This window comes from Oncorhynchus gorbuscha, linkage group LG05, assembly GCF_021184085.1.
Source record: "Oncorhynchus gorbuscha isolate QuinsamMale2020 ecotype Even-year linkage group LG05, OgorEven_v1.0, whole genome shotgun sequence".
Taxonomy (NCBI): domain Eukaryota; kingdom Metazoa; phylum Chordata; class Actinopteri; order Salmoniformes; family Salmonidae; genus Oncorhynchus; species Oncorhynchus gorbuscha.
The window spans coordinates 56,373,887-56,399,882 of record NC_060177.1 but is presented as its reverse complement, the minus strand read 5'-3'; the positions used below and the strand labels follow the sequence as shown (position 1 = coordinate 56,399,882).

Below are 25,996 nucleotides of genomic sequence, written 5' to 3'. Positions count from 1 at the left end.
TAGTGTATGAAAATACACCCGCGTTGCTAAAAGCACCTAGTGAGAAGCACCCACCTTATTTGGTCGCCCTTGTGCTCAAGTTTGCAGCTAGTTCAAAAGTGCACTGATTGATGCCATTCATACAGGGCATTGCTAACATTTTTTTTACAGATTTGCCAGAGAAAGGATTCATTTTGTTTACATGCAAACAATTAGCCATTCAGCAAATATATATTTTGAGCAAGGTCTCTTTGGTCTTCTTAATGTGCTTTTGACACAGCCATGATCAAAGAAAAGTTGTGTAAGTAGGGAATGTGTTCTGGGACAAGAAAATTATGTAATGTTCAACTTGCTCTGAGAGTAAATCGCTCTGGATGAGTGCGCCTGCTAAAATTATTATTTTTAGCTAATGTTGGGTTATGAATAAACTCAAAAGTGGTAGATTTTAAAAAATCTTTATTTTTTTCAAGTAATTCATATAAAGTTACTTAGAAAAAGTCATACATAATTAAATTGTGCATGGGACACAAAATGACAACTTTTTATCCAGGAATATGTTAAAAGCAAAACATAGAATATACCATCAGAACTGTGACGAACCACAATTTCAAATAAGGAGAAAGAAAGTGGAATCATGAGATCAAAGTCAATTATCCTTTTACAATGAAGAAATCTTCCAAAAGCAACCGTAGGCTTTTTTGAACTGCCTTGTGCTATAACATTGGCTAACGGGTGTCTGTAAAAGAAACTGTGAATGTAGTAAACTCAGATTGTTCTTGCATCTGAACTGTCACTTAGCCTGATCTAAGAACAACAGGTTTGACAAATGAGGTAAGGAATAATAATAATAACAATAAAGGAAATCAAATGTAATGCTGAATCTCTTGAGATACATAAACGTGTGGGTGTACTCTTCTTCCTGGTGCATGTAGGGTCCCTCCTCCAGGTGCCAGGGTGACATCCTCCTGACCCCTGAAAGTGGCTTCTCTTAGTTCAGCGTCCAAATTCAGTCCAGTCTTCTCTTCAGCCAAAAAGCAGCAACAACACAATGCAGACAGAATTGACAGCAATCAAGGGCACTGCAAGATGAGAGAGTGAAGATTATGAATAATGCCAAAGTCAGACCAGTCTCAGCTCAGTCTGGTTAACATCAAATTGTTAAGAGGAAAACAAGAATAATCTATTTTAAAAAACAACAACATGAATGCAGAATATTTTTGTTGTTGATATTTGAATATGGTATTGATTTTTAGATGGACATTGCATTATATCTGTCCCATTATGGCGTCTGTGAGAGCACGTGCAGCGCCACTGAAGCCATCTCCATTTTGAAGGGTTTCCACTAGATGACATAGCCAATTGTCTATATCGAAGAAAAAAAATGTATGAAGACAAAAATGTGCATTTTTGTTTTAATTTAAGGTTAGGTGTTAGACAATGTTAGCAGTGTGGTTAGGGTTAGGTTAAAAATCAGATTTTAAGAAGATATAAATTGTCGAAATAGGAAGAGTTTATGACTTTGTGGCTGTATTAACTATCGTCAACAATTACATTTTCTACTACTACTTTGTACTGTCAAACAAATGGAAAGGCTGGACACTGCCACATAGAATGTGTGGTTTGAACAGGTATAAAGTAAAGGTTGGTAATTTACTGCCACCCGCAGTTATGGAATGTTTTCTCACGAGTATAATTCATTGCCTGATCCCTCCTGGTAACCTGATGGAATTATGTAATCCTTCCTTAACCCATAGATGGGTTAGGCTACAACCGCACGAAAATGATGCCCGGGCATCAATGGAGCGAAATGCTGTGTGTTATGATTCTGGATGATCAGATAACTATTAAAAATTACAACAAGTTGCAATGTGGGGAATTGCAGGTGGCTCGTTTTCAGCTTGTTCTATCTTGCTATTGATAACATGTCTAGTTGAGGTGTTTTGAGTTGTCACTCCTATGCCAATATGGCTAAATGTCGCTAGCTAGTTAACCAAAGTTAACCAACAACTAACGATGAACTTAAAAGGCAAGTGCTCATTGTACAGATTTATTTCTGTTTTCAATAAATATTAGGAAAGGAAACATAGTTTACATCTTGTCAATAATCCTTTGATTCTATGCCAACTCCTTCTTGCTTGACTGCTGTGAGGGTGATGAGCACAATACCGTTAGCGAACTGCAGCACCTCAAACTATTTGTTCTCGAGTTCAGGTTTGTTTATAAAGCTGTGTCCATCATAACTTTTCCGCAACCTGATCAAATTCACATAGAAATGTGAGTTATAAATCCAACATTCTAATTGAAAGCCAGTCTAAGAAGCAGTACATCTGTTCTATGTACGCTATTTCTATGCTTCCTGTCCTTAAGTTTCATTTTTTGCGTCTTACTTTTGGTTTTGTACGCCAGCTTCAAACAGCTGAAATTACAGTATTTTTGGTAATTGAAAATATATTTCACAGCGGTTTAGACGGTACAAGGATTCTCTACACTATTGCTTGTTTTGTCACAAACTGAAATTAGGAAAACTATCCGAATTTTTGCAAACAGGAAATGGCAGAGCGGTTTCCCGCATATTGCAGCTTTAATTAAATAATTATTGCACCATGCGATTAATTATCAGTTTTTCTTATCCATGCTGCCTTCAGCATGATCTATTTTCCTGTGCGCATATATGACAGACAGTTGTTGGTCGGAGAACGTCTCTGGAGCCACCGAGTGTGTATCAATCATGCTGTGGGACCTATTATGGCCAGCATATCAAACAAACAACTAAAATGACAGGTCACTCAGAAAAATGAATCATGACTCTTCGAGTCAGTACAAAAAGCATAAATCATTCACCAACTGCACATCAACGCAACCCATATGAAGTCCCACCCAGTTGATTACTTCAAAATGGTGAAAGTAATCAATGGCGCTGCTCAGTCTAAAACAAGCTTTTGGGCACTAAAGTCACAGATAGAACAAGGAGCCAGATGTTTCACCGGATGTATAAATCTGAAGCATCCGGAAGGAATTTTCACCCCTCACTAAATATGGTGAGGAGAGGAAGCCCAGTGGTTGGCAGTGGGAGAGTATGAAGCGAGATGGAACTGAGTCGACATTCTGCAGATTTTCTCATCGAAGAAAAGCCCAACCACAATACAGTTCTGTTTCCAAAACTTCCAAAGTTTTGTAGATGTGACCCTTTGACAGAGTTTTTAAAAAGTACGTTATTTACAAGGAGTGCAAGGGCAAATTGAGTTATTGCATACATGCACTTCACAGAGAAGGCGTTCCCTAATGGAAATATGCAAATACATGCCAGAACGTGCCAATAGGATCTTACTAGATTGTGCTTGGCTCTGCCCACCTCCTTGCATTTTTCTACACACTATGCTTCATTGCTCCCATTGAAAACGACACAGATGAACTACACTGTATATACAAAAGAATGTGCACATCCCTTCAAATGAGTTGATTCGGCTATTTAACCCACACCCATTGCTGACACGTGTATTGAGCACACAGCCATGCAATCGCCATAGACAAACATTAGCAGTAGAATTGCCTTACTGAAAAGCTCAGTGAATTTCAACATGGCACCGTGATAGGATGCCACCTTTCCAAAGTCAGTTTGTCAAATTTCTGCTCTGCTAGAGCTGCCCCGGTCAACTGTAAGTGCTGCTATTGTGAAGTGGAAACATCTAGGTGTAACAACGGCTCAGCCGTGAAGTGGTAGGCCACACAAGCTCACAGAATAGGACCGCTGAGTGCATACAAATCGTCTGTCCTCTGTTGTAAAACTCACGAACGAGTCCCAAACTGCCTCTGGAAGCAACGTCAGCACAAGAACTGTTCGTCGGGAGCTTCCTGAAATGGGTTTCCATGGCTGAGCATCAGCACACAAGCCTGGGATTCCCATGCTCAATGCCAAGCGTCGACTGGAGTGGTGTAAAACTCAGTGCCAGTGAAAACATGTTCTCTGGAGTGATGAATCACACTTCACCATCTGGCAGTCCGACGGACTAATCTGGGTTTGGCAAATGCCAGGAGAAAGCTACCTTCCCCAATGCATAGCATAGTGGCAACTGTAAAGTTTGGTGGAGGAGGAATAATGGTCTGGGACCTTTTTATCACCATTTGGGCTAGGTCCCTTAGTTCCTGTGAAGGGAAATCTTAAGGCTACAGCATACAATTACATTCTAGATGATTCTGTGCTTCTAATGTTGTGGCAACAGTTTGGGGAAGGCCCTTTGCTGTTTCAGCATGACAATGCCCCTGTGCGCAAAACGAGGTCCGTACAGAAATAGTTTGTCGAGATAGGTGTGGAAGAACTTGATTGGCCTGCACAGAGCCCTGATCGAACACCTATAGGATGAATTGAAATGCCAACTGCAAGCCAGGCCTAATCACCCAACAGGTGTCCACATAATTCTGATCATGTAGTGAATCTTGGGTTAGTTATAATATACATACACACACACACACATCTTTGCTAAAGTTCTCTATCCATCTCTATGGTCATACCTCTCATCACTGTCCTCACAGAGCGGACAAGGTTCATTAGCTGCACTTTGATGCCTGGTTCATCACCAAATCCACCAACACTTTGGTCCACACCCCAGCCAACTAGAGGGGAAAAAATGCTATATTATATGCAAATACTAGACCATAAGAGATATCATTGTATCAATAAACAAGCTTTTCCACTTATTACTGGTGTAGCTAGCTAACGTTAGCAAAACACTGTTGAAAGTCATGTTAAACAACATATGCACAGCCACTTACTTTTACTTAAAAATCTATCTTCGTGCAATACGGCGACAGCATTAACACACAAAATCACCGCTTGAATAAGGGAATATAATGTAAACGCCATTGATATCTGTAAAGTATTAGCTAGCTAACTTTAGCAGCTTCACGTATTTCTTGTGACGTTGCCTAAATGCAGCTATGGCAGCATGAGAAGGACGAATTGAACGAGCAGTTCGAAAGCGTGACTTCCTGAAGAGCGAGGGACACAGTAAACGGCCAATGTAATACCAATAATGTATAATAATAATCCATACTCATGGCCAAAGGGGTAGCTATTGATTTGACGGTGTTAGTGCTTGAAAACGTTGTCCAAAAACGAATATTCCTGGGAGGCTAGGGATGTAAACATAAACATATAATTGAATGGCTCTCATTTAATAAGATCAAACACTGAATTTGCAACGATTTACTATAACGGTCAAATTGAATTTCTGTAGATAAGAAAAGGTAAAAAACATGAGTACGCCACTGTAGACTGAGATCAGTGGAAAACATTCGTGTTAATAAAGATGACAGAAACATGGTCATCATGAGAATAAAAATCTTTATTAGTGTTTTATGAAGTCTGCATAATATGCCACACGCCTGAGAAGCTTATGGTCAGAAAAAAAACCCTGCTCTATCAATAACGCCCTCTACTGGTAAAACAACTGTGACAACTACTATACTGACTGCTTTGCAAATAGTTTACTGTTAAATACACATATTACTGTTCTGTACGTCTGGTCCACTTCAGATTTGTTATGTACTCTTCACATTCATATCTTGTAGGCCAATGGTACAAGGCTTCAACACTGGACCCTAACACATGGTTCAGTTCCCCAAATCCAAACTCACTACAGTAGTTGCACTTACAAAGTACAATCACTAGTGCCGTAAGGTTAACAGATTAATAACATCAATAAAGGAGAAGGGAGAAAACAGATGTTTAAAAAAATCTTGCAACAGCCACAAAATGACAATGGCATACTGCAAGCTCAGTCTTGTTGTACATACTGTATTTTATAGACAAGAACAAATACATACACTAATACAGAATCTATGTCCCAGTGTGCAGTTTCATCTCTCATGTAAGAACATGGAATTACTGCCAAGTTTCTGTAACATTTAGCTAAAAAAAAAAAACTGGAAAAAAAAATAAAATATCAGTTTTATGTTTGACCTTTTATCCTTTATTGAGCACCAAATGGCTTCCAAGAGTGAAGAGATGAATGAGTCAAAAAAAGGTTCATACATGCCTCTGAGTCACATAACCTAACCATACATTGCAGGAAAACAGATATCAGGTTACAGACATTTAAGCTTTGATTTGTGTACTTTTGATGTACCAGATGTGTTTTTTGTTGTTGTTGAGAATATACCTGTTTACATTACGTGGGGCAGTGTTTTTTTGGAATTAGATTAAAGTTTAACCTTTAAAAAAAATAAACTGGAATGATCCATGCTCCTCATAGATTGCGAGCCATGTCACTTAAAAACAGGCAGTCTTGAAAATATTAACTCTAATAAAAAGTGAATGACAGAAGAACATTTAAGTATATTTATATATAAAAATACATGAGAATACAAAAAAGTAGCAAAAGAAAGGGGATATAGGCTAAACACAATATAGAATGAAATTCACTGATACCTTTAATTCTCCAAGTGAAATAACCTTTCAATAATTCACCTCCAGAGACTTAGACACCCAGTGAAACATGAGAAAAAGCTTTTGGAGCTGATATTCTCTGGTCCCTGCTTTGTGCATCCAAACTTAAGCAAGTTCAGGACTCACTAGCCTGCATTCTGAGGCTGTGTGTGGTGGAAATGAAACATAGGCTACCTATAATAACATTGAGGATGCCATATAATGACAAAGATCTCAAATGAATGTCAGCTTTGGCCAGATTGATTTTGCAGCTTGTTTAGGTTTTTTTTGTGCTAAACATTCCTATATGTCCATTAAGAAGTGAATCTTACAACGACACACATCTGGAATAAAAAAAGAAATATTCTGACAAAAGAGTAAGAGAGTTAATTACGTCAATTAAGCAATTACATTTAAAAACATAATTTAGCATTTCCCTTAAAGGAGAAAGCAACAAAGGCCATCATAATTTCTTAACCAAGCTAACTCCCCCTGACAGAAAAAAGATGTATCGATGTTTCCCAGAGAAAAGTTACCTCATGGTCAAAAAGATGGATGAATATATTTAGCATTTACGCTTGTGTTACTTATACAAGCATTCTCTTACTGAGAAACTATGTGTAGAAGATTTTTTTGGTATTTCCCCTGCCTACAACAATTAATCCCTGGACTTTAAAACCAATATACATTTTATTTGTACCACAAATAGATCTAATATTAAGGATTTGGGGAAAAGCAATTTAACAAGGTGCAACACAAAGATGGGTAACAAAGTGCCAAATTATATTCGGAAAAGTCTGTCTCACGGCGTGTGTGCGTTTAGACAGGGAAGTGGCACTTGGCCACAAATACTATGAAGTATGTTACAGCAGAAATGTATTCTGCAGCTTTTTTTCACGATGGGACTCAAGTTCGAATTTTATGATCTTTGAGTGGGCGACTATTTGGGTCGTTTTCTAGGATTATGACATACTGGAGCAACGTACAGAAGGGGATCCCATCTGAGTCAACACTTTGTCCAGCCATTGTAGGGGTCCATTCAAATGCAGCTCAATCCAGCAGGGAGTGCTTGTGACAGTCTGCCGTCTGGGAGACAAATGAAAGACCACAACAAAGCCAAATTAGTGAAATCACTCGGCATGCAAGCACAGGAACATCACCCAAAACCCAAGGTTAGCCTGAACTTTTTTAAAACTTCGTGCCCTGTAACAGAGGTATTGTTGAAGAGGGTCAAGTAACATTTGAATACCCCTCCAGCTCCTCAAACATTCCAAACTTCTAATAAATCCAGAAAAGCGGACCATCAGCAAGTTACAATGTTATTTTTTGTTTTTTAAATGTATCCCGATGAGTATATTAATATTACAGTCTTCCTCCGACTATCCATCGTCTTGCTAACTACTTAGATGTGTACAACTGCAAGAATAAAAGTATTATTGTAATAGTCAGTCATCATGCTTGCCTGTATTCAGCCCCCCAGCCTTTGACAAAGCTCATGCGGATGGTGCACATCCTGGTGAGCTGGTACACAGCCTCAAAGCCCTGGTTTACGGACTGGGCCAGCAGTGCTGCAAACTCCTGGTTGTTGAAGATCTTCAGGTTACAACCTGAGGGAGCGAGGGGAGGAGAGGAGAGGGTCAGCTGGGAATCATGTATGGACTTTGTTTAGAACATAAGTAAAGCCTGCAGAACCTCCCTGCAATCAATATTATATTTTCTGTAGAAACAAGTAGGAAGACTAACTAAACATAATCTAAACCTGAGACAACAGAAAACATATTAGTAATACTATGAAATGATAATAGGAGTGAGCACATCGAAATCAAAGAGATGGTGTTTGTCTAAGTTACCTGGAGGAATTTTGCAAACGGTTGCTGGGTGCCACCCATACCGCTGGTTGCAGTTTGGACTCTGAACAAAGATGGCGCTATCACTGAGACACTCAGCAAACACCTCACCGCCAATATAGTACAGCCGGACTCCTCTTCCTGTGGAATAATGCAAAATATACTGAACAAAAAAAAATGCAACACGCAACAATTTCAAAGATTTTACTGCGTTAGAGTTCATATATGAAAAACAGCCAATTGAAATACATGCATTAGGCCCTAATCAATGGATTTCACATGACTGGGAATACAGATATGCATCTGTTGGTCACAGATACCGTGTATATAATAAATAAATAGAAATTTGGCATGGATCAGAAATCTGGTGACCACTATTTGCCTCATGCAGCACAACATCTTCTCAGAGTTGATCAGGCTGTTGATGGTGGCCTGTGGAATGTTGTCCCTCTCCTCTTCAATGGCTGTGCGAACTTGTTGGATATTGGCGAGAACTGGAACATGCTGTTGTACACGTCGATCCAGAGCATCCCAAACATGCTCAATGGGTGACATGTATGGTGTGTATGCAGGCCATGGAAGAACTTGGATAATTTTCAGCTTCTAGTAATTGTGTACAGATCCTTGCAACATGGGGCCGTGCATTATCACACTGATACATGGAGGTGCTGGCAGCGGATGAATGGCACGAAAATGTATCTCTGTGCATTCAAATGGCCTTCGATAAAATGCCATCGTTTGTTTTCCATAGCTTATGCCTCCCTATACCATAAGCCTACTGCCACCTTGGGGCACTCGGTTCACAACGTTGACATTAGCAAACCGCTCAACCACACAACGCCATACATGTGGTCTGCGGTTGTGAGGCCGGTTGGACAAACTGACAAATTCTCTAAAACGACATTGGAGGTTGCTTATGGTAGAGAAATGAACATTACATTCTCTGGTAACAGCTCTGGTGGACATTCCTGCAGTCAGTATGCCAATTGCACACTCGCTTAAAAAGGAGTCATCTGTGGTATTGTGTTGTGTGACAAAACTGCACATTTTAGTGGCCTTTTATAATGTGCAATGATCATTCTGTTTAATCAGCTTCTTGATATGCCACACCTGTCAGGTAGATGGATTATCTTGGCAAAGGAGAAAAGCTCACAAACAGGGATGTAAACAAATTAGTGCACACAATTTGAGAGAAATAAGCCTTTCGTGCGTACAGAAAATTTCTGGGATCTTTTATTTCAGCTCATGAAACATGGGACCAACACTTTACATGTTGCGTTTATATTTTTGTTCAGTGTAAATAAGCATGAGTATTTCAGCTACAAAACAGTGCTGTTCAATTACTTTAATTCCATTTAGTTATAGGTTTTTCTGTGAGTCCAACACGTCGTTTCTTTAGAGAGAAATCAAATAATTCACAAGAGAAATCAAGTCAAGAACTACGCTGGGCTGAAGGGAGCTGTAGTTTTCATTACGGAAATATTCAACCTAGTTCAGTGCAGAAATGTGGTAATTAACTATAATGACCATAATCCATTGCGCCAGTTTTTTCCAGCTCAGAGACTAATCAGAGGAAGAGGCGAAGCGAGAAGTTTCACTCTCGCCAAAATCTTTCTAAAATAAACTCAATCTATGGGCTTATTTTGGACCTAAGCTTGCACTGCATCGCAATGCTTGAGGCGTCACTACAGACCCGGGTTGATCCCAGGCTGTGTCGCAACAAGCAGTGACTGGGAGTCCCAGCGTTGTCAGGGTTGGGAGAGGGTTTGGCCGGGGGGGGCCTTTACTTGGCTCATCGCGCTCAAGCGACACTTTGTGGCGTGTCTGGCGCCTGCAGGCTGATTTAGGTCGTCCGTTTCTGAGGACGCATGACTCGACCTAGTCTCTCCCGAGCCCGTTGGTGAGTTACAGCGATGAGACAAGATCGTAATTGGATATCATGAAATTGGGGAGAAAAAGGGGGTAAAATACAAAAAAAATGGAAAGTCATAAAATAAAAACAAAGTAATATACACAACAAATATATTAATTCATATTTTCCTATTTACATCTACCCAATGTGGACCTGACAGAGACAATGGAATATTTTCAATCTTTTGGAAATTGAAGTTCACTATTTCACAATACATTTAATGTTTGTTTTTTTAATTATCAAAACTGAAAACAGTGATATTTTTTTTTAAATAATAGAACTGAACTCAAAAAGCACTAATCTCTCAGCACTAACAAAACATGCGTGTTAAATCACAGAACAAATCCTGTGCAAATCTGAATTGGCACCATATTCCTTTTGGCCAGAGCCTTCAAAAGTGGTGCACCACATAAGGAATATTGTGCCTCTTGTGGCGTAGCCCGTTGTACCTATGTGCCTCCTGGTCATCTCTACAGTGGCATTCCTGTTGACGTTGGAGAGCAAGCCCAGACAGAAACGCTCTGAGTTGGAGGGGTCTGTGAAACCATCCACAGTCAGAGAGGGCTGCGAAGCGTGGAATGTCTCTCCAACACGCTGGTTCAGCTCATAGTAGGCTATAGAGCACCAGAACGCAGGCTCAGAGTAAGTCACCGGCTGCAGGTCTGAAAAACATGGGAGTAGACCAATGATCTCCAAAGTAGGCACTGGGCTGTCTAAATAGTACTCAATGAATGTTGTCAAATTTGGTCAGATTACGTCAGATTACAAGTGACTGATAAATGACTGATGCTTTAGACAGACAGTTATTCTTACCCATGCTATGATTGACAGGTGAGAGGGTGCCAGGGGACAATTCAGCAGGAGAACCTGATATGAAAAAAGAAGAAAAAAAAAAAAGAAAAAAAAATCGCATGGTCGGACTTATTGTTGCAAAGAATCCACTAAGATATTTAATCAACAAATCAAAACTTGACAGTTTGACAACTGTCTTCTTTCTTATTTTATGTTAGAACATCATATTTGAGGTAAGTGGAATATACCTGTGTCCATACTTTGATTCATCGGTTGATCGCTGGCTTCCCCATCCTCACTTATGTATCCAGGTGGTGGTGTTTCTATAGTAACAGAGGGGGGAAACTACTGATGAGCTGAACCTGATACATCGTTATCATGAAGGCCATTTGCATATCAACTCATGGTAGATGCACAAACCTGGTATGTAGTTATTTGGAGGCTCGATCCCCGCAGGAAAGCTTGTGTTCTCAGGTATGGAATGAGTGTAGTCGTCCAATGGGGGCAGCTCTGTCAGAATTTCCGAGTGTCTTGGCACAAGTACAGGAGGCAGAACTAGAGGAGAGAAGATTCTTCAAATGTCAAACAAAGTTCTTTACAAAATATCAATGAAGACTATTCCCACTTATCCCATCCTTTTTCATGTCTCATGCCAGCAGAAAGAATCGCAGAACTAGCTGTTAACATAGGCTTTTATGGCACCTACAAGTCAGCACACACACCACTGGTTCAAAAGACAACCTACCCGGGGTCTCCACCCTCTGGTAGTGGTAGGGGTTGATGCAGACCTCATCCTTCTTGAGGTGGAAGGCGTACTCGCAGGCCTCGATGGCACGCAGTTCATGGTGGCTGTGCAGGTCGGGCCATCGCCACAAGCGGCAGTAGATGACGTGAGGAAGACCCTTTCTGTGAGATACCTGCAGGCGCCCATCCAGGGATCTGACAGGACGGACAATAGAGGAAATAGATGTGAGAATTGAAAGTGTAAGGGAAGGAAGAAATGGGGAGGAAGAGAAGAAGAGATGGAGACGCATGTGGCCAGGAAGACAAAAGGTGGCAGTGTGGAGAGGGGAAGAGGGGAGTGATGAGGTATGAATGGAATTTGTGTTCTCAATGTCTCTCACCCCCCTGGAATGATTACTTCCCACATCAAGGTTGTACAACAGTATGTAGCACAGGACAGTTGAGGATAGATAGTCACCTGGTTTGGTCAGGGTAGCTGTATAGGCCTGAGGTATCCCACTGTTCTATCGTATTTGGTGTACTCAGTCCCCATATTTCAGAGCAATTGCTGTGCACAGAAAAACCAAACAAAACAAAAACAAATGATAAACATGGGTCATGAGTCATTCAGAAATACCAGTATGGGTAATGTAAACATTAAAAGGCCTCTTTTATTAGAGTCATTTTCAATTAGGTATTTCATTCTTTCAGTCAGGAACTGAAAAAAGACACGCCAAATAAGAGAAGCCTTTTGACGGAATAAAGAAAAACGGCATAAGATGGGAATACAGCAGTGGAGACTGGTGGGAGGAGCTATAGCAGTAGGGGTCATTGTAATGTCTGGAATGGAATTAATGTAAGAGTCAAACATGTGGTTTCCATATGTTTGATACTGTTCCATTAATTCCATTCCAGGCATTAAAATGAGCACGTCCCCTTATAGCTCCTCCCACCAGCCGCCTCTGGAGTATAGTAGTATATACAAAGAAACAGTATGCAAGACAAAAAAAACATTAATGTTACTGTGGCATTGTACCAAATATTCTGAAAAAACTGTGAAACTTTTCCACCACAGCTGTGTCGGTTGGAAGCACTTTACTTATCTTGAGACATTCAAGTAAACACAGAAGACACACAATGGGACTAACAGAAAAGGAGGGCGCAACCTTGGAAAAAAAGTACATTTCCATTTAACCACCCTCTACAATTCACTTTGTGATTCTAATGGACACGTAGAAAGGAATGATCAGAAAATTAACTCTAGAAATTAAATAAAAATGGAATGGCGAAATATGATGTGATATTTGCTTCTGATACAATATCCAGAATCAGAATTCAGAGCTGATATAGCCTACCTCAGAAGTGGGACTGAATCTAAACTATAGGCTTGGATAGTATGTTATGTTCCTAAAAGAGCTCTGAAATAGGTTCCCAACTTCCCTCTAATACATGATAAGCATGACACATGGAGACTGGCGAGTTGCAATCAGGGCTCTAAATAATAATAATATATATATATATATATATATATATATTTTTTTTTAAATTGGTAGCAACCCTGTAGGTATATATATATAAAAACAATTATTTGATGAAACATTGAATTTGGCCTTACTGCTATTAGCCCATAGAAACACATTGAGTAACTTTCACACATGCCAAAACAGATTTTTAAAAATGATATCAAAAGGAAGTATGTTTTGAAGTGTCTGCCGTATATCTGAGAAATATACCACTTGTGCGATATATCGAATTCCAGTATGATTTTCAAAACCGTGCTACGCCAGTGCTTATAACTAGCCTCAAATAAATTATGTCCAGCCGAGGGCTCCAGTTTTGCATTTGGTTTGCTAGCTTGCTATCGAAGTGGCTAGATGTCAAGATCATGCTTCTTGGTTACAGCAGATGCATTCAATCCCCTCATGGATAAAGATCCCTGTTGTCTAATTGGTTTTGTGTGTCGTTTTGAAATAGCACCCCTTGTGTGCACATTCGGTAATACTGTATACCCCGGTATGGTACAGAAACAGTATGAAAATCTGGATCGCGTTTGTGCATATTCTACTTCAATTCACTTTTATTCCTTTATACTGGCCGGTACCGGGTTACCTTCATGAAAGTCCTGTGAAGCTTGTGGGCGTGAGCTCTAGGGTTGGACAGTGTCTGCACTGACACATCGTCCGGTCCAAACATCGTTGATATACGATTGTATCATTTATTTATATATACGATTGTATCATTTATTTATTTATATATATATATATATATTTTTTTTTGATTTTTTGGGGGGGAGAGAAAGCAATCAAAAAGGATACATTGGTTATATAAGAACGGTGATTTGGCGCATTTGCAACATTCTTCCATCAGGCTACATTCCAATATGCAAAAATAAACAAGTGACAGGATTTGCCTTCGCATGATGGCTGACTTGGTGGGAAAGAAAACTACGTGTTCACCTTCTCGGCAGTTCTTCAGTTTCAGTCTGAAGAAGTCACTTACAGAATTTGCAAAAAGATTATCAGGGCAAAGGACTGCAAACCTCCGTCATCCTGCAGAGTTAGCTACTATGGGGGAGAACATGATGGTGATCCTTGTTATAAAGAATGTTACGAATTATTTGTTTTATCCGATTGTATATTTAGGATTTTTAAAGTTTGATAAGCAAAAAGGCATAGCCTTATGATAACAGGACTATTCATTTTTAGCCCAGTGTTCATTCAATTGTTAAAGAATGTAATAGGCTAAATAATAAGTGGTTTTAACTGATTGTTGACTTTTATATAAATGCGTCATTCAAATTAAAAAAGTTGTTTGAGACAAATCCCACAAAAATAAAAATAAAATTTAAATAAAGTGTTCACACTTAAAGTGCTGCTGCAGTAGTTTTTCCAAGCACGTTGTGCAATTCAAAAATATGAGAAAAAAAACTGTCAAAGTAAAGTTTACTGAAATTTTTATTGACAGTAGCCTGTCTTAGCCTATATTATTGGCCGTTTGGTTTGCAAAGAGGGATTTTCTGACGGCACAATTTATTTTGCCTACACGTTGGTCAAGCAAAGCAGAAACGCATCAGGTTTGTTTAAACTTCCTATTCGATTACTCCATCTTGCAATTGTTTGTTCTCTCTCGCTCCATGTTACTATACTATGTTCTTATTTAGGCTATTAGCAAAGAACTTTAAGATGCAAATCCGTTAGGACTACAGATTCAGTCGATGGTTGATCATGAAAGAGTTGGCTATGCCTAGGCCAACAAGTCACGTTCAAATCAAAACGGGGAGAAAATTACGATTTTAAAACGATAAGCCAGACAATGACTTGTCTGCTGCAAAAGGCCCACGATCAGACTTTGGAGAGAGACACATTAGGCCCCAACTGACCTTTTGCGCTGCTTTGGTGCGCTTCGCTCTTTCTACATTGTTCTCTTGCATTATGTTAGTAGTCTAGCTACCTCTTACAGTATGTATTGAAAATGAATGCAATGGCAATTAGGGAATAGGCCACTTGGCATGGCAGCCTACTGTGTTCTCCATGCGATGCCCGACTGTGTGCAATCAAGCTCAAATATGCTAAACCATCGTTTGTAACATCACAATGTCATCACCATCAACGATAGTGGTCAAACATCGTCGATAGACGGTGCAATTGTAATAAAACACCCAACCCTAGTGAGCTCAAACCATTGAGTTTACAGACATTATTGAGAAGAAATCAAAAAGTTAGCACACCGAAAGGACTGACGTCACAACTCCTGTGGAGCTTGTGGGCGTCGTATAGCAAAACAGGCAACATGTCTGTGTTCGTGAGAATCTCAGTTTTCGATAGTGGAATCGTAGCTCAAACCACTGACGACTTTACGGGTGTTTTCGTGAACCGTAACGTTTTGGGATAGTCTCACGTCTGACAAACACCGCGCCAAACTACCGCAGATTCAGATGCCTGACACCAGCGATTCCACAGACTGAGACGCAGCCCATGCAAAACCCCGGAAATTTGTAGCGCAAACTCAGGGTTGTATTTAATAAAAAAGGTGATGACGTCGCCGATTTCCGCACAGGCGCGGACATCGATCTTAGAGGGTCTAAAGAGCGCCAGGTTGGTGTGTGACAACATGCAAGAGATCAGTCATTCATTCATTGATTGATCTCCTTGGATATACTGGTAAAGTAACCAGGCTGTTCGCTACCTAATGAAGTAACATGATTGAACAAGGTGCAAACAAATGCCCATGAGTGGTTTTTCTCTAGGGCACTCGGAAACGGTACAGCGAACTACTGTCTGGGAGATGCTCTTTCCCTCCGCACTGGTGCTCCCAAAATAGAATGTCTGGTAGCACAGCAAAATATTTAGGAGCATGTGTGAACAAAATGGTTGAACTTCCGAGCCCTGGTTGCAATAAATTTTGCAAGACCATCTACACAATATTGATTCCACCTGTCAACAAGATCTATACCAAATTACTCATTATCTAATAAACATACAAACATCTGAACTGTTCTAAGCAGGTCATCAACAAATAAAAAGGGTATTTTACAACATACCCAGAGAGCATGTTCTACTCTAGGACATCAAGGTTAACTGGCTGATTACCTTACATCCTCAGACAAATGTCATACAATGCTTTCAGAAAGTATACCCCTCGACTTATTTCACATTTTGTTGTTACAGCCTGAATTGAAAATGTATTTTGTCACCCATCTACACACAATGCCAAAAGTGAAAATATCTTTAAACATTTTTGCAAATTTATTGAAAATGAAATACAGAAATATCTCATTTGCATAAGTATTCACACCCTTTGCTATGACACTCCAAATTGTGCTCAGCTGCATCCAATTTCCTTTGCTCATCCTTGAGATGTAATATATTGTAATATATGCCATTTAGCAGACGCTTTTATCCAAAGCGACTTACAGTCATGTGTGCATACATTCTACGGATGGGTGGTCCCGGGGATCGAACCCACTACAACTTGATTGGAGTCCACCTGTGGGCAATTCAATTGTTCGGGCATGATTTAGAAATAAACACACCGGTCTATATAAAAAGGTCCAACAGTTGACAGTGCATGACAGAGCAGAAACTATACCATGAAATCCAAGGAACTGTCTGTAGATCTCCGAGAAAGAATTGTGATGAGGCATATATCTGGGGAAGGATATAAAACCATTTCTAAAGTGTTGAAAGTTTCTAAGAGCACAGTGGCCTCCATTGGGAAATGGAAAAAATATGGAACAACCGGGCAATAAGGACCTTGGTCAGGGAGGTGACCAAGAACTCAATGACCACTGACAGAACTACAGAGTTCCTTGGCTGAGATGGGAGAACCTGCCAGAATAACAGTCTACAGCAATTCACCAATCTGGGCTTTATTGGAGACTGGCTAGATGGAAGAACATGAAAGCACATCATACCTGTAGTTTGCAAATAGGCATGTGAAAGACAGAGCATAAGGAAAAAGATTCTGTGATCTGATGAAACAAAAATTGAACTCTTTGGCCTGAATGCAAAGCTCTATGTCTGGAGAAAACCAGGCACAGCTCATCACCCGTCTAACACCATACCTACCTTGAAGCATGGTGGTGGCATGCTAGGAGGTAAAAAATAACCGATTGAATCGATTTTCAATTCAGGCTGTAACACAACAACATGTGGAATACATCAAGGAGTCTGAATATTTTTGAAAGCATTGCATAAGTACATGTTGGGGTGCTGAGTCAGCATTTACAAAACTAACTGTAGGACAATCTGAGATTCAATGGAGGACAGAAAGATTTAAATAATTTGAGAGTTATAATACCTTTATGTTTTAGGACCTTGTATGTTCGAGAGGCTGTTTAAAGAAGGAGGCCACTATAGAGGGTTAGCCGATAGTAAATACACAGGTAAAATACACAGTATATAATCATCCCCATACAAAATTATCTGATGCATGGTCAACTGTTCACTCTACAGAACCATACAACGACTGTAAGCAGAGCTCTGTGTTGTTACCTGGCATGGTGTTACATACCTGGGGATGGTGACACACTTGGTGTTACAGTTCTGGGTGGTGATGGCCTTCTCCAGCTCGTCCAGCTGTCCAGTCTTCTTCAGCTTCTTAACCAGGCTCTTGACAGCCTTCTCACACCACTTCTCCTCCTGGCCATTCTGTTCTCCACCCCCTGCTCCCCCAGGGCCACTGGCTGACTTCTTCCACCCCAGGAGCCTCTTCACGACCGGAGGGGTGAAAGGCAAGATGGAGGACATTTTGGGTATAGCGAGGAGGATTCTTGAGAAAACTCAAACACACTCGGGAGGCAGAGGGGACCTGGAGGAAGGGAGGCACAGTTTGGCCCTTTCTCTGGTGTGGTCCCTCTGTTTCGTGAGGAATCACAGGGCTGGTGTGAGGATGAGCTAGATATGTGCAGAAGAGATGACACCTGAGGGGAAATCAAACAGGAATTCAGTAATGAATGTCTGAAAAAAGATTGTGATGTGTGATAATGCATTAAATTGTGTGTGTGGGGTCCTTTACAAAGTGAATGGGTGGTCTTGAAAAACTTATTAAATCCCTTATTCACCATAGCCGATTAAACTCAACCCCACAATTTATGTAGTTGAGCAACGACTAGTGTGGGTGACCTGGAGCGCCGAAGTTTAGTGTAATAGCGGGCTCTTCTTTGTGTGCTGAAATAAATGTAAAAATGCGACATCGGAGCTCCAGTGTGCCCACACTAATCGGCTATGGTGGATAAGGGATTTTTCAAGACCACTCATAAAATCAGAGAGTTGAGTTTAGTGATTCAATCCCACCATCACATTCTTTTATCAGCAACAACTGCAGTTACATTAGGCAGCAGATACAACCCGCTTGCTTACAGCTGCACTAGGGTCACAGACAGCCTTCCTGTGTACATTGAGTATACCAAACATTAGGAACACCTTCCTAATATTGAGCTGCACCCTCCCTTTTTGGGCAACGCGTGCCCACAGTTGGCTGGATGTTCTCGTGTCAAGTTGGCTGAATGTCATCTGGGTGGTGGACCGTTCTTGCTCAACAGTTACCCCCCCTTGTGTATCGTGAAAAACGTAGCAGCGTTGCAGTTCCTGACACAAACCAGTGCACCTGGCACCTACTACCATACCTCGTTCAAAAGGCACTTAAATATTTTGTTTTGCTCATTCAGTCTGAATGGCACACATACACATTCCTTGTCTCAACTGCCGCGAGGCATAAAAAAAATCATTCTTTAACCAGTCTCCTCCCCTTCATCTACACTGATTGCAGTGGATTTAACAAGTGAAATCAATAAGGAAACATAGCTTTCACCTGGATTCACCTGGTCAGTCTAGGTCATGGAAAAAGCATGCGTTTTTAATATTTGGTACACAGTGTATATCAAGACACTGAGGAGCCGGCGCAAGATGTGGCTTGGAAAACAGTTGTTCAATCTTCTCGGTGTAACGGGACAATTCAGAGTACATCCCTGGATTGAGGTACTTTTTCCGAGCCATATCTCACGCTGGCTCTGTGGTGTCTTAAAGGGGGAATGGAAACACCATTGGAAGTCAAGCCAAGCATACACTAACGTACACTGAACAAAAACAAACTATTTCAAAAACAGTTACAGTTCATATTAGAGGTCGACCGATTATGATTTTTCAACGCCAATACCGATTATTGGAGGACCAAAAAAGCCAATACCGATTAAATCGGCCATTTTTACAACATTTGCAATAATGACAATTACAACAATACTGAATTAACACTTATTTTAACTTAATATAAAACATCAAAATCAATTTAGCCTCAAATAAACAATGAAACATGTTCAATTTGGTTTAAATAATGCAAAAACAAAGAAGAGAAGAAAATAATATGTGCCATGTAAAAAAGCTAACGTTTGAGTTCCTTGCTCAGAACATGAGAACATATGAAAGTTGGTGGTTCCTTTTAACATGAGTCTTCAATATTCCAAGGTAAGAGGTTTTAGGTTGTAGTTAATATAGTATTTATAGGACTATTTCTCTCTATACCATTTGTATTTCATATACCTTTGACTATTGGATGTTCTTATAGGCACTATAGTATTGCCAGTGTAACAGTATAGCTTCCGTTCCCCTCCTCGCCCCTACCTGGGCTCGAACCAGGAACATATCGACAACAGCCACACTCGAAACATTATTACCCATCGCTCCACAAAAGCCGCGGCCCTTGCAGCGCAAGGGGAATAACTACTCCAAATCTAAAAGCGAGTGACGTTTGAAACAGTATTAGCGCACACCCGGCTAACTAGCTGGCCATTTCACATTGGTTACACCAGCCATCAGGCCGATAGGCTTGAAGTCATAAACAGCGCTGTGCTTGCAAAGAGCTGCTGACAAAACGCAAGAAAGTGCTGTTTGAATGAATGATTACAGGCCTGCTGCTGCTCAGTCAGACTGCTCTATCAAATCAGACTTAATTATAACATAACAACACACAGAAATACGAGCCTTTGGTCATTAATATGATCGAATCCGGAAACTATAATTTCGAAAACAAAACGTTTATTATTTCAGTGAAATACGGAACCGTTCGGTATTTTATCTAACGGGTTGCATCCCTAAGTCTAAATATTCTTGTTTCATTGCACAACCTTCAATGTATGTCATAATTACGTAAAATTCTTGCGAATTGGTTCGCAATGAGCCAGGCAGCCCAAACTTGTTTAAACCCTGACTCTGCGTGCAATGAACGCAAGAGAAATGACACAATTTCACCTGGTTAATATTGCCTGCTAAACTGGATTAGTAATTATAACTAGTGATTATGATTGATTGTTTTTAGAAGACAAGCTTAATGCTAGCTAGCAATTTACCTTGGCTTCTAGTGCATTCGCGTAACAGGCAGGCTACTCGTGGAGTGCAATGGTTAGAGTGTTGGACTAGTTAACTGTGCGGTTGCAAGATTGAAACCCCTGAGCTGACAAGGTGAAAATCTGTCGTTCTGCCCCTGAAGAAGGCAGTTAACCCACAGTTCCTAGGCAGTCAAGAAAATAAGAATGTGTTCTTAACTGACTTGCCTAGTTAAATAAAAAGGTATTTAAAAAATACATAATAACACAAATAAATAATTATAATTGGAAATCGACGCCCAAAAATACAGATTTCCGATTGTTATGAAAACTTGAAATCGGCCCTAATTAATTCCGATTAATCGGTCAACCTCTAGTTCATTTAAGAAAATCAGTCTATGGATTTCACATGAACGGGAATACAGATATGCATCTGTTGGTCACAGGTACCTTAAAAAAGTAGGGTTGTGGCTCACCATTTGCCTCATGCAGCACGACACATCTTTACATAGAGTTGCTCAGGCTTTGATTTTCAGCTTCCAGGAATTGTGTACAAATCCTTGTGACATGGGGCCATGCATCCTCATCATCATCATCATGCTAAAATATGAGGTGATGGCAGCGGATGAATGGTATGAGAATGGCCCTCAATCTCGTCACAGTATCCCTCTGCATTGAAAGTTCCATTGATAAAATGCAATTTTGTTCGTAGTTTATGCTGGCCCGTACCACAACCCCACCACGGGGCACTCTGTTCACAATGCTGACATCATCAAAACCCTCACCCACACAACGCAGTCTACCTGGTTAAGTTGAAACCGGGATTCACCCGTGAAGAGCACACTTCTCTAGCGTGCCAGTGTCTATCGATGGAGAGTTGCATCCCCCCTTTTGCCCTCAGAACAGCTTCAATTTGTCAGGCATGGACTCTCAAGGTGCCGAAAGCTTTCCAAAAGTTGTGTCAAGTTGGCTGGATGTCCGGTACAATTGAAACCACGATTCAACCATGAAGAGCACACTTCTCTAGTATGCCAGTGTCTAGCGAAGGTGAGTATTTGTCCACTGAAGTTCATTACGACACCGAACTGCAGTTAGGGATCTTTTACTTCACTTTTAGCTCATAAAACCAACACTTTTCATGTTTGTTTCTTTTTAGTATTTTTATATTGAACGTTTATTTGAGGTATGTGTAGCGCCATCTTGAATTGCCATAGTAATGATTGACGGCAATTGCGATATTGGCAGGTTTGAGCAAATTGTGAGTTTTGGTACGGGGACTGAAAGTGAATGAATGCTACTACCGGGAGGCTCCTCGCCTCCACTGGACCTGAAAGGTTTCTCACAACTTTGACAGCTTTGAGATCAGGAAAACAATTTGATTTTATGTTAGTAATTATAATATGTACATATACATCTTTGATTGATAAGACAAGTCTGTGAAATGTACTTTTGACAGTCAGCCAAAAACAAGGTAGCTAGTTTGCCAGCCGACTTGATTTAGCTCATTTTGTCTTTGTGTTAATGTAGACTTTGATAACTAAAATTAAGTGCTCATATTGATAATTTGAAGAACATTTATTATCATTAGTATTAGCTAGCTAAGAGCTAAAAATTAACTGGCTAGTGTCTGATTCGATTTGTAGCTAACGAGCTACAGCAGATAGCTTACCAGCCACAACTAAGAGGGCTGCAGGATTGCTATTTTACCAGTAAAATGTATGATACCCATATAATGATTAGCTAGCTAGATCATTAGGTGTCTGTTTATATATGTGATATGATTCCTAAAAATAGCAAACCTGCTGGCTGATGATTACAAGAATGAATGTAGCCTAAGACTGAAGCTTAACCCTTATGATGAAAACTAGCTAATAGCTATGACATTTGAAAGCTTTGGCTGGTAGTCAGTTTTGCAACAAAATCATCCTGGTTTAGCTGGTAATGGTCGTTGTGTACTATCACCTTGCAAAAGTATTCCGACCCCTTGGATTTCTTCAAATTGTGTTACAAAGTGGGATGAAAACTTATTTAAATTGTATTTTTTTTTGTCAAGAATCTACTCAAAATACTCTGTCAAGGTGAAATAAAAATGCATTTAATTAAAAAAAAATTAAATACAAAGTAATTACTCAAATGTAGCCACAGCTCCTTTGTTCAGGCAAGCCAAATTAGTTATGGAGTAAAATGTCTTAACAAATCACATAAGTTACATGGACTATGAAATAATAGGGGTTCAGGGGCTGACCCCAATTAGTCCATTGGTCGATTATTTGGTTGATTGGCTGTTGGTCAGCCGAGATAAAACAATTGGGGTCGAGAAGGAGCAAAAATATGTTTTTTCTCAGAGGGCTAATTCATTGAGTCTGCAGGGAAGCCACGGTCCTGGAAGGGGAGTGTGGTTAATAAGATGCACAAGGCACATCTCTTTCCAGAATGTGCTCGTTCACCATTTCATGCTCAATCAGCATTTCATAACTTAAATTGTGTGAATAGTTCACCCTTTGATTTTTAATGTCTATCCCCATTACACATATCAGTATTAGCCTGCATTTACAGTTAATTCCCATAATTTCTAATCTACAATATTTCTTTGGTTATGGTAATTTCTGTTAATACATTCATGCCTGATTCACACATGTCTAAGTGCAGAGGCAGTGTGGCTGGCACCCTAGTAGTACATTTACTGTTCTAAATCTACAATGTTTGTTTGGCTAAGGTAATTTCTCTAAATGCATTCAATATATTGTTACAGTCATGTACCTTTCCCATTGTCAGGGTGGACACGTTGTTTGCAGAGCACACAACCTATGCTACATTTGAGAAACAAGTTTTGGTTTATTTAATTCTATTTAAGAGTTGTCACTTTATTCACTGTCTTTTATTTGGTGCGCTTACGCCAATGTTGAGTACGCACCCGATTACGCCAATGTTGAGTACGCACCCGATTACGCATACAGAAGTAGGCCTTGCCTACCTGGCCCATTTGGGGAGCTCTGATAGTATTGCTGATCTAATTAACTCACTACTGCTCAAAACAGCAAGTAACCTTTTTCAGAAACCATTGAGAATGACAATGGTTCCATAACGCATTTGACAAATATTTCCATCTCTCCCCCATACATATACACGTATTTTATACACACACACACATACACACACAAAAGTTTGGGGTCACTTAGAAATGAAAAGCTAATTTTTTGTCCATTAAAATAACATCACATTGATCAGAAAAACAGTGTAGACATTGTTAATGTTGTAAATGATTATTGTAGCTGGAAACAGCAGATCTTTAATGGAATATCTTCATAGGCGTACCGAGGCCCATTATCAGCAAACATCACTCCTGTGTTCCAATGGCATGTTGTGTTAGCTAAACCAAGTTTATAATTTTAAAAGTCTAATTGATCATTAGAAAACCCCTTTGCAATTATGTTAGCACAGCTGAAAACTGTTGTACTGATTAAAGAAGCAATAAGACTGGTCTTCTTTAGACTGGCTGAGTATCTGGAGCAACAGCCTTGGAGGGTTCGATTACAGGCTCAGAATGGCCAGAAACAAAGAACTTTCTTGTGAAACTCATCAGTCTATTCTTGTTCTGAGAATTGAAGGCTATTCTATGCGAGAACTTGTCAAGAAACTGAAGATCTTGTACAACGCTGTGTACTACTCCCTTCACAGAACAGTGCAAACTTGCTCTAACCAGAATAGAAAGAGTGGAAGGCCCCGGTGCACAACTGAGCAAGAGAACAAGTACATTAGAGTGCCTGGTTTGAGAAACAGACACCTCACAAGTCCTCAACTCGCAGCTTCATTAAATAGTACCCGCAAACACCAGTCTCAACGTCAACAGTGAAGAGGCGACTCCGGGATGCTTGTCTTCTAGGCAGAGTTGCATAGAAAAAGCCATATCTCAGACATGCTAATACAAAGATTAAGATGGGCAAAATAACACACACTGGACAGAGGAACTCTGCCTAGAAGGCCAGCATCCCGGAGTTGCCTCTTCACTGTTGACATTGAAACGACATTTCTAAGTGACCATAAACTTTTGAATGGTAGTGTACTTTTGGCCATGTAGTATATTACTATTCTGAGTTTCAATCCTTACAAAAATAAGGAAGACTCAATATTCAAGTGTTTCCTCTATCTTCATTAGGATGTTGTGTAAATGGCAGTTTGGGGGAAAAGCGTAGATGCTCTTATAAGATAGATGATCACATGTTTTGTCTTGACTGATTGTCATTTGATTTTTGTGGTGCTATTGTATGTCATAGTTGAAAGGACTGTTTCTCAACTTTCAAAATGTATCATGTTTTCATGTACTGTTTGATATTCGTAATGTTGCTCTGTAATGCACTCCGAGTTCATGGTCTTTCAGACAGTTTGGAAAACCTGCCAGTGATGCAACAATGCCACTATGGCGATTTACAGTTAACGTTAGTTAGCTGGTGTTCTAAAGCCTAGTGTTTCCATTCCCCTTTAATATACACAAGAATGCTGTCCAACCCTAGTGCAGCTGTAAGCAAGTGGGTCGGATCTGCTAGCTATAGCAACAAGTTAACATCATAGCTACCATTGTTTGCGAATATACACATGTACAAAAATCATATTTAAATACTAACAGTGCGGGTGGATTCTGTATAACACCACATCTTAATTTACCGGGTGGTTAGCAAGCTGCAGTGATTAACTGTTTAATTGATAAACTCCAATGCTGGTTAGATTATTTATTGTAGGTACAAGTAGTAGCAAGCTAGCTATCTCGGCTAAAGTAATGGGCTAGCTAGTTATCCGGGCCATAGTTAACGTTAGCTAGCTAGCACTTCCAGGCCAGTTGGTTGATGGCCATTTTATCAGCAGTAAATCAACTAACGTTAACTATATAGCTAGTCAAATTAGATAGCCAAGTTAACAATTGATTATTCATATATAAAAGGTAGCTATGAAAAGCTAAGGAAATTATTGAGTACGTAACTTGTATGGTTGGAGTACATTATCGCCCATTCCTATTGTTGTGCTACAACAATTAGCTAGTTAGCCAATGTTGGCTAACCCAGGCTTACTCTCAATACAGCTAACGTTAGCAAAATGACGAGCTAGCTAGTTCGCTAACGTAAGCTATAATGAAACAATTATTTGATGGCGACATGATACACCACCACCATTGCCAGTTAGAATAACAATTACATGTTATATTAACACTTGAAGTGATAAATAAGATAGCTATACCAAATGAAAAAAAAAAATCATAGCAGCTAACATCACACAAAACAAAAGTCGAGGGAAAATTAAAAGCATTGCATTACCCCTTGATGATGAGAATCTCGAGCTCTTCTCCGTGTAAACGATATATGCAGTAGACAAAGGGGAAACCTTTCCTTTAAACCCAACTATAAATGTAGCCGCTATCTCGACGAGAAGATTGCTGTATTTTCTCAAGTCTGATACCTGGCTAGCCGCTTAGCTTCACAAGTTAGCTAGACCTGAACAAGAAAGACACC

The 25,996-nt window shown here is 39.9% G+C and overlaps 2 protein-coding genes across 3 annotated transcripts; both read right to left on the bottom strand.

The window, feature by feature from the left end:
- Positions 1 to 424: 424 nt before the first annotated feature.
- Positions 425 to 4,924, bottom strand: LOC124035159 (immediate early response 3-interacting protein 1-like). The gene is made up of 3 exons (XM_046348579.1): positions 4,750 to 4,924; positions 4,489 to 4,590; positions 425 to 1,058 (listed from the first exon to the last, which is right to left on the bottom strand). Exons 1-3 carry the CDS (start codon positions 4,838 to 4,840, stop codon positions 1,003 to 1,005), a joined length of 249 nt encoding a protein of 82 aa, XP_046204535.1. The 5' UTR covers positions 4,841 to 4,924; the 3' UTR covers positions 425 to 1,002.
- Positions 4,925 to 5,300: 376 nt separating this feature from the next.
- LOC124036100 (mothers against decapentaplegic homolog 2-like) lies at positions 5,301 to 25,996 on the bottom strand. Of its 2 annotated transcripts, none has more exons than XM_046350245.1 (11): positions 25,802 to 25,996; positions 17,690 to 18,098; positions 12,156 to 12,245; positions 11,700 to 11,893; positions 11,375 to 11,509; positions 11,203 to 11,277; positions 10,976 to 11,029; positions 10,612 to 10,824; positions 8,254 to 8,391; positions 7,866 to 8,010; positions 5,301 to 7,489 (listed from the first exon to the last, which is right to left on the bottom strand). In XM_046350245.1, exons 2-11 carry the CDS (start codon positions 17,923 to 17,925, stop codon positions 7,366 to 7,368), a joined length of 1,404 nt encoding a protein of 467 aa, XP_046206201.1. In that variant the 5' UTR covers positions 17,926 to 18,098; positions 25,802 to 25,996; the 3' UTR covers positions 5,301 to 7,365. The 2 variants fall into 2 exon arrangements, with proteins under 2 accessions (XP_046206201.1, XP_046206202.1); XM_046350246.1 differs by having other exon boundaries at positions 11,215 to 11,277.

Excerpts from the sequence above, each read along its gene's own strand:
- LOC124035159 (XM_046348579.1), bottom strand. The coding sequence starts at position 4,840 with ATGGCGTTTACATTATATTCCCTTATTCAAGCGGTGATTTTGTGTGTT. Across the intron at positions 4,591-4,749 it reads AGATAGATTTTTAAGTAAAA|TTGGCTGGGGTGTGGACCAA; the intron begins GTAAGTGGCTGT and ends TTTCCCCTCTAG. Across the intron at positions 1,059-4,488 it reads TGTGAGGACAGTGATGAGAG|TGCCCTTGATTGCTGTCAAT; the intron begins GTATGACCATAG and ends CTCATCTTGCAG.
- LOC124036100 (XM_046350245.1), bottom strand. The coding sequence starts at position 17,925 with ATGTCCTCCATCTTGCCTTTCACCCCTCCGGTCGTGAAGAGGCTCCTG. Across the intron at positions 11,510-11,699 it reads CCAGAGGGTGGAGACCCCGG|TTCTGCCTCCTGTACTTGTG; the intron begins GTAGGTTGTCTT and ends TCTCTCCTCTAG. Across the intron at positions 7,490-7,865 it reads GGCTGGGGGGCTGAATACAG|ACGGCAGACTGTCACAAGCA; the intron begins GCAAGCATGATG and ends TTTGTCTCCCAG.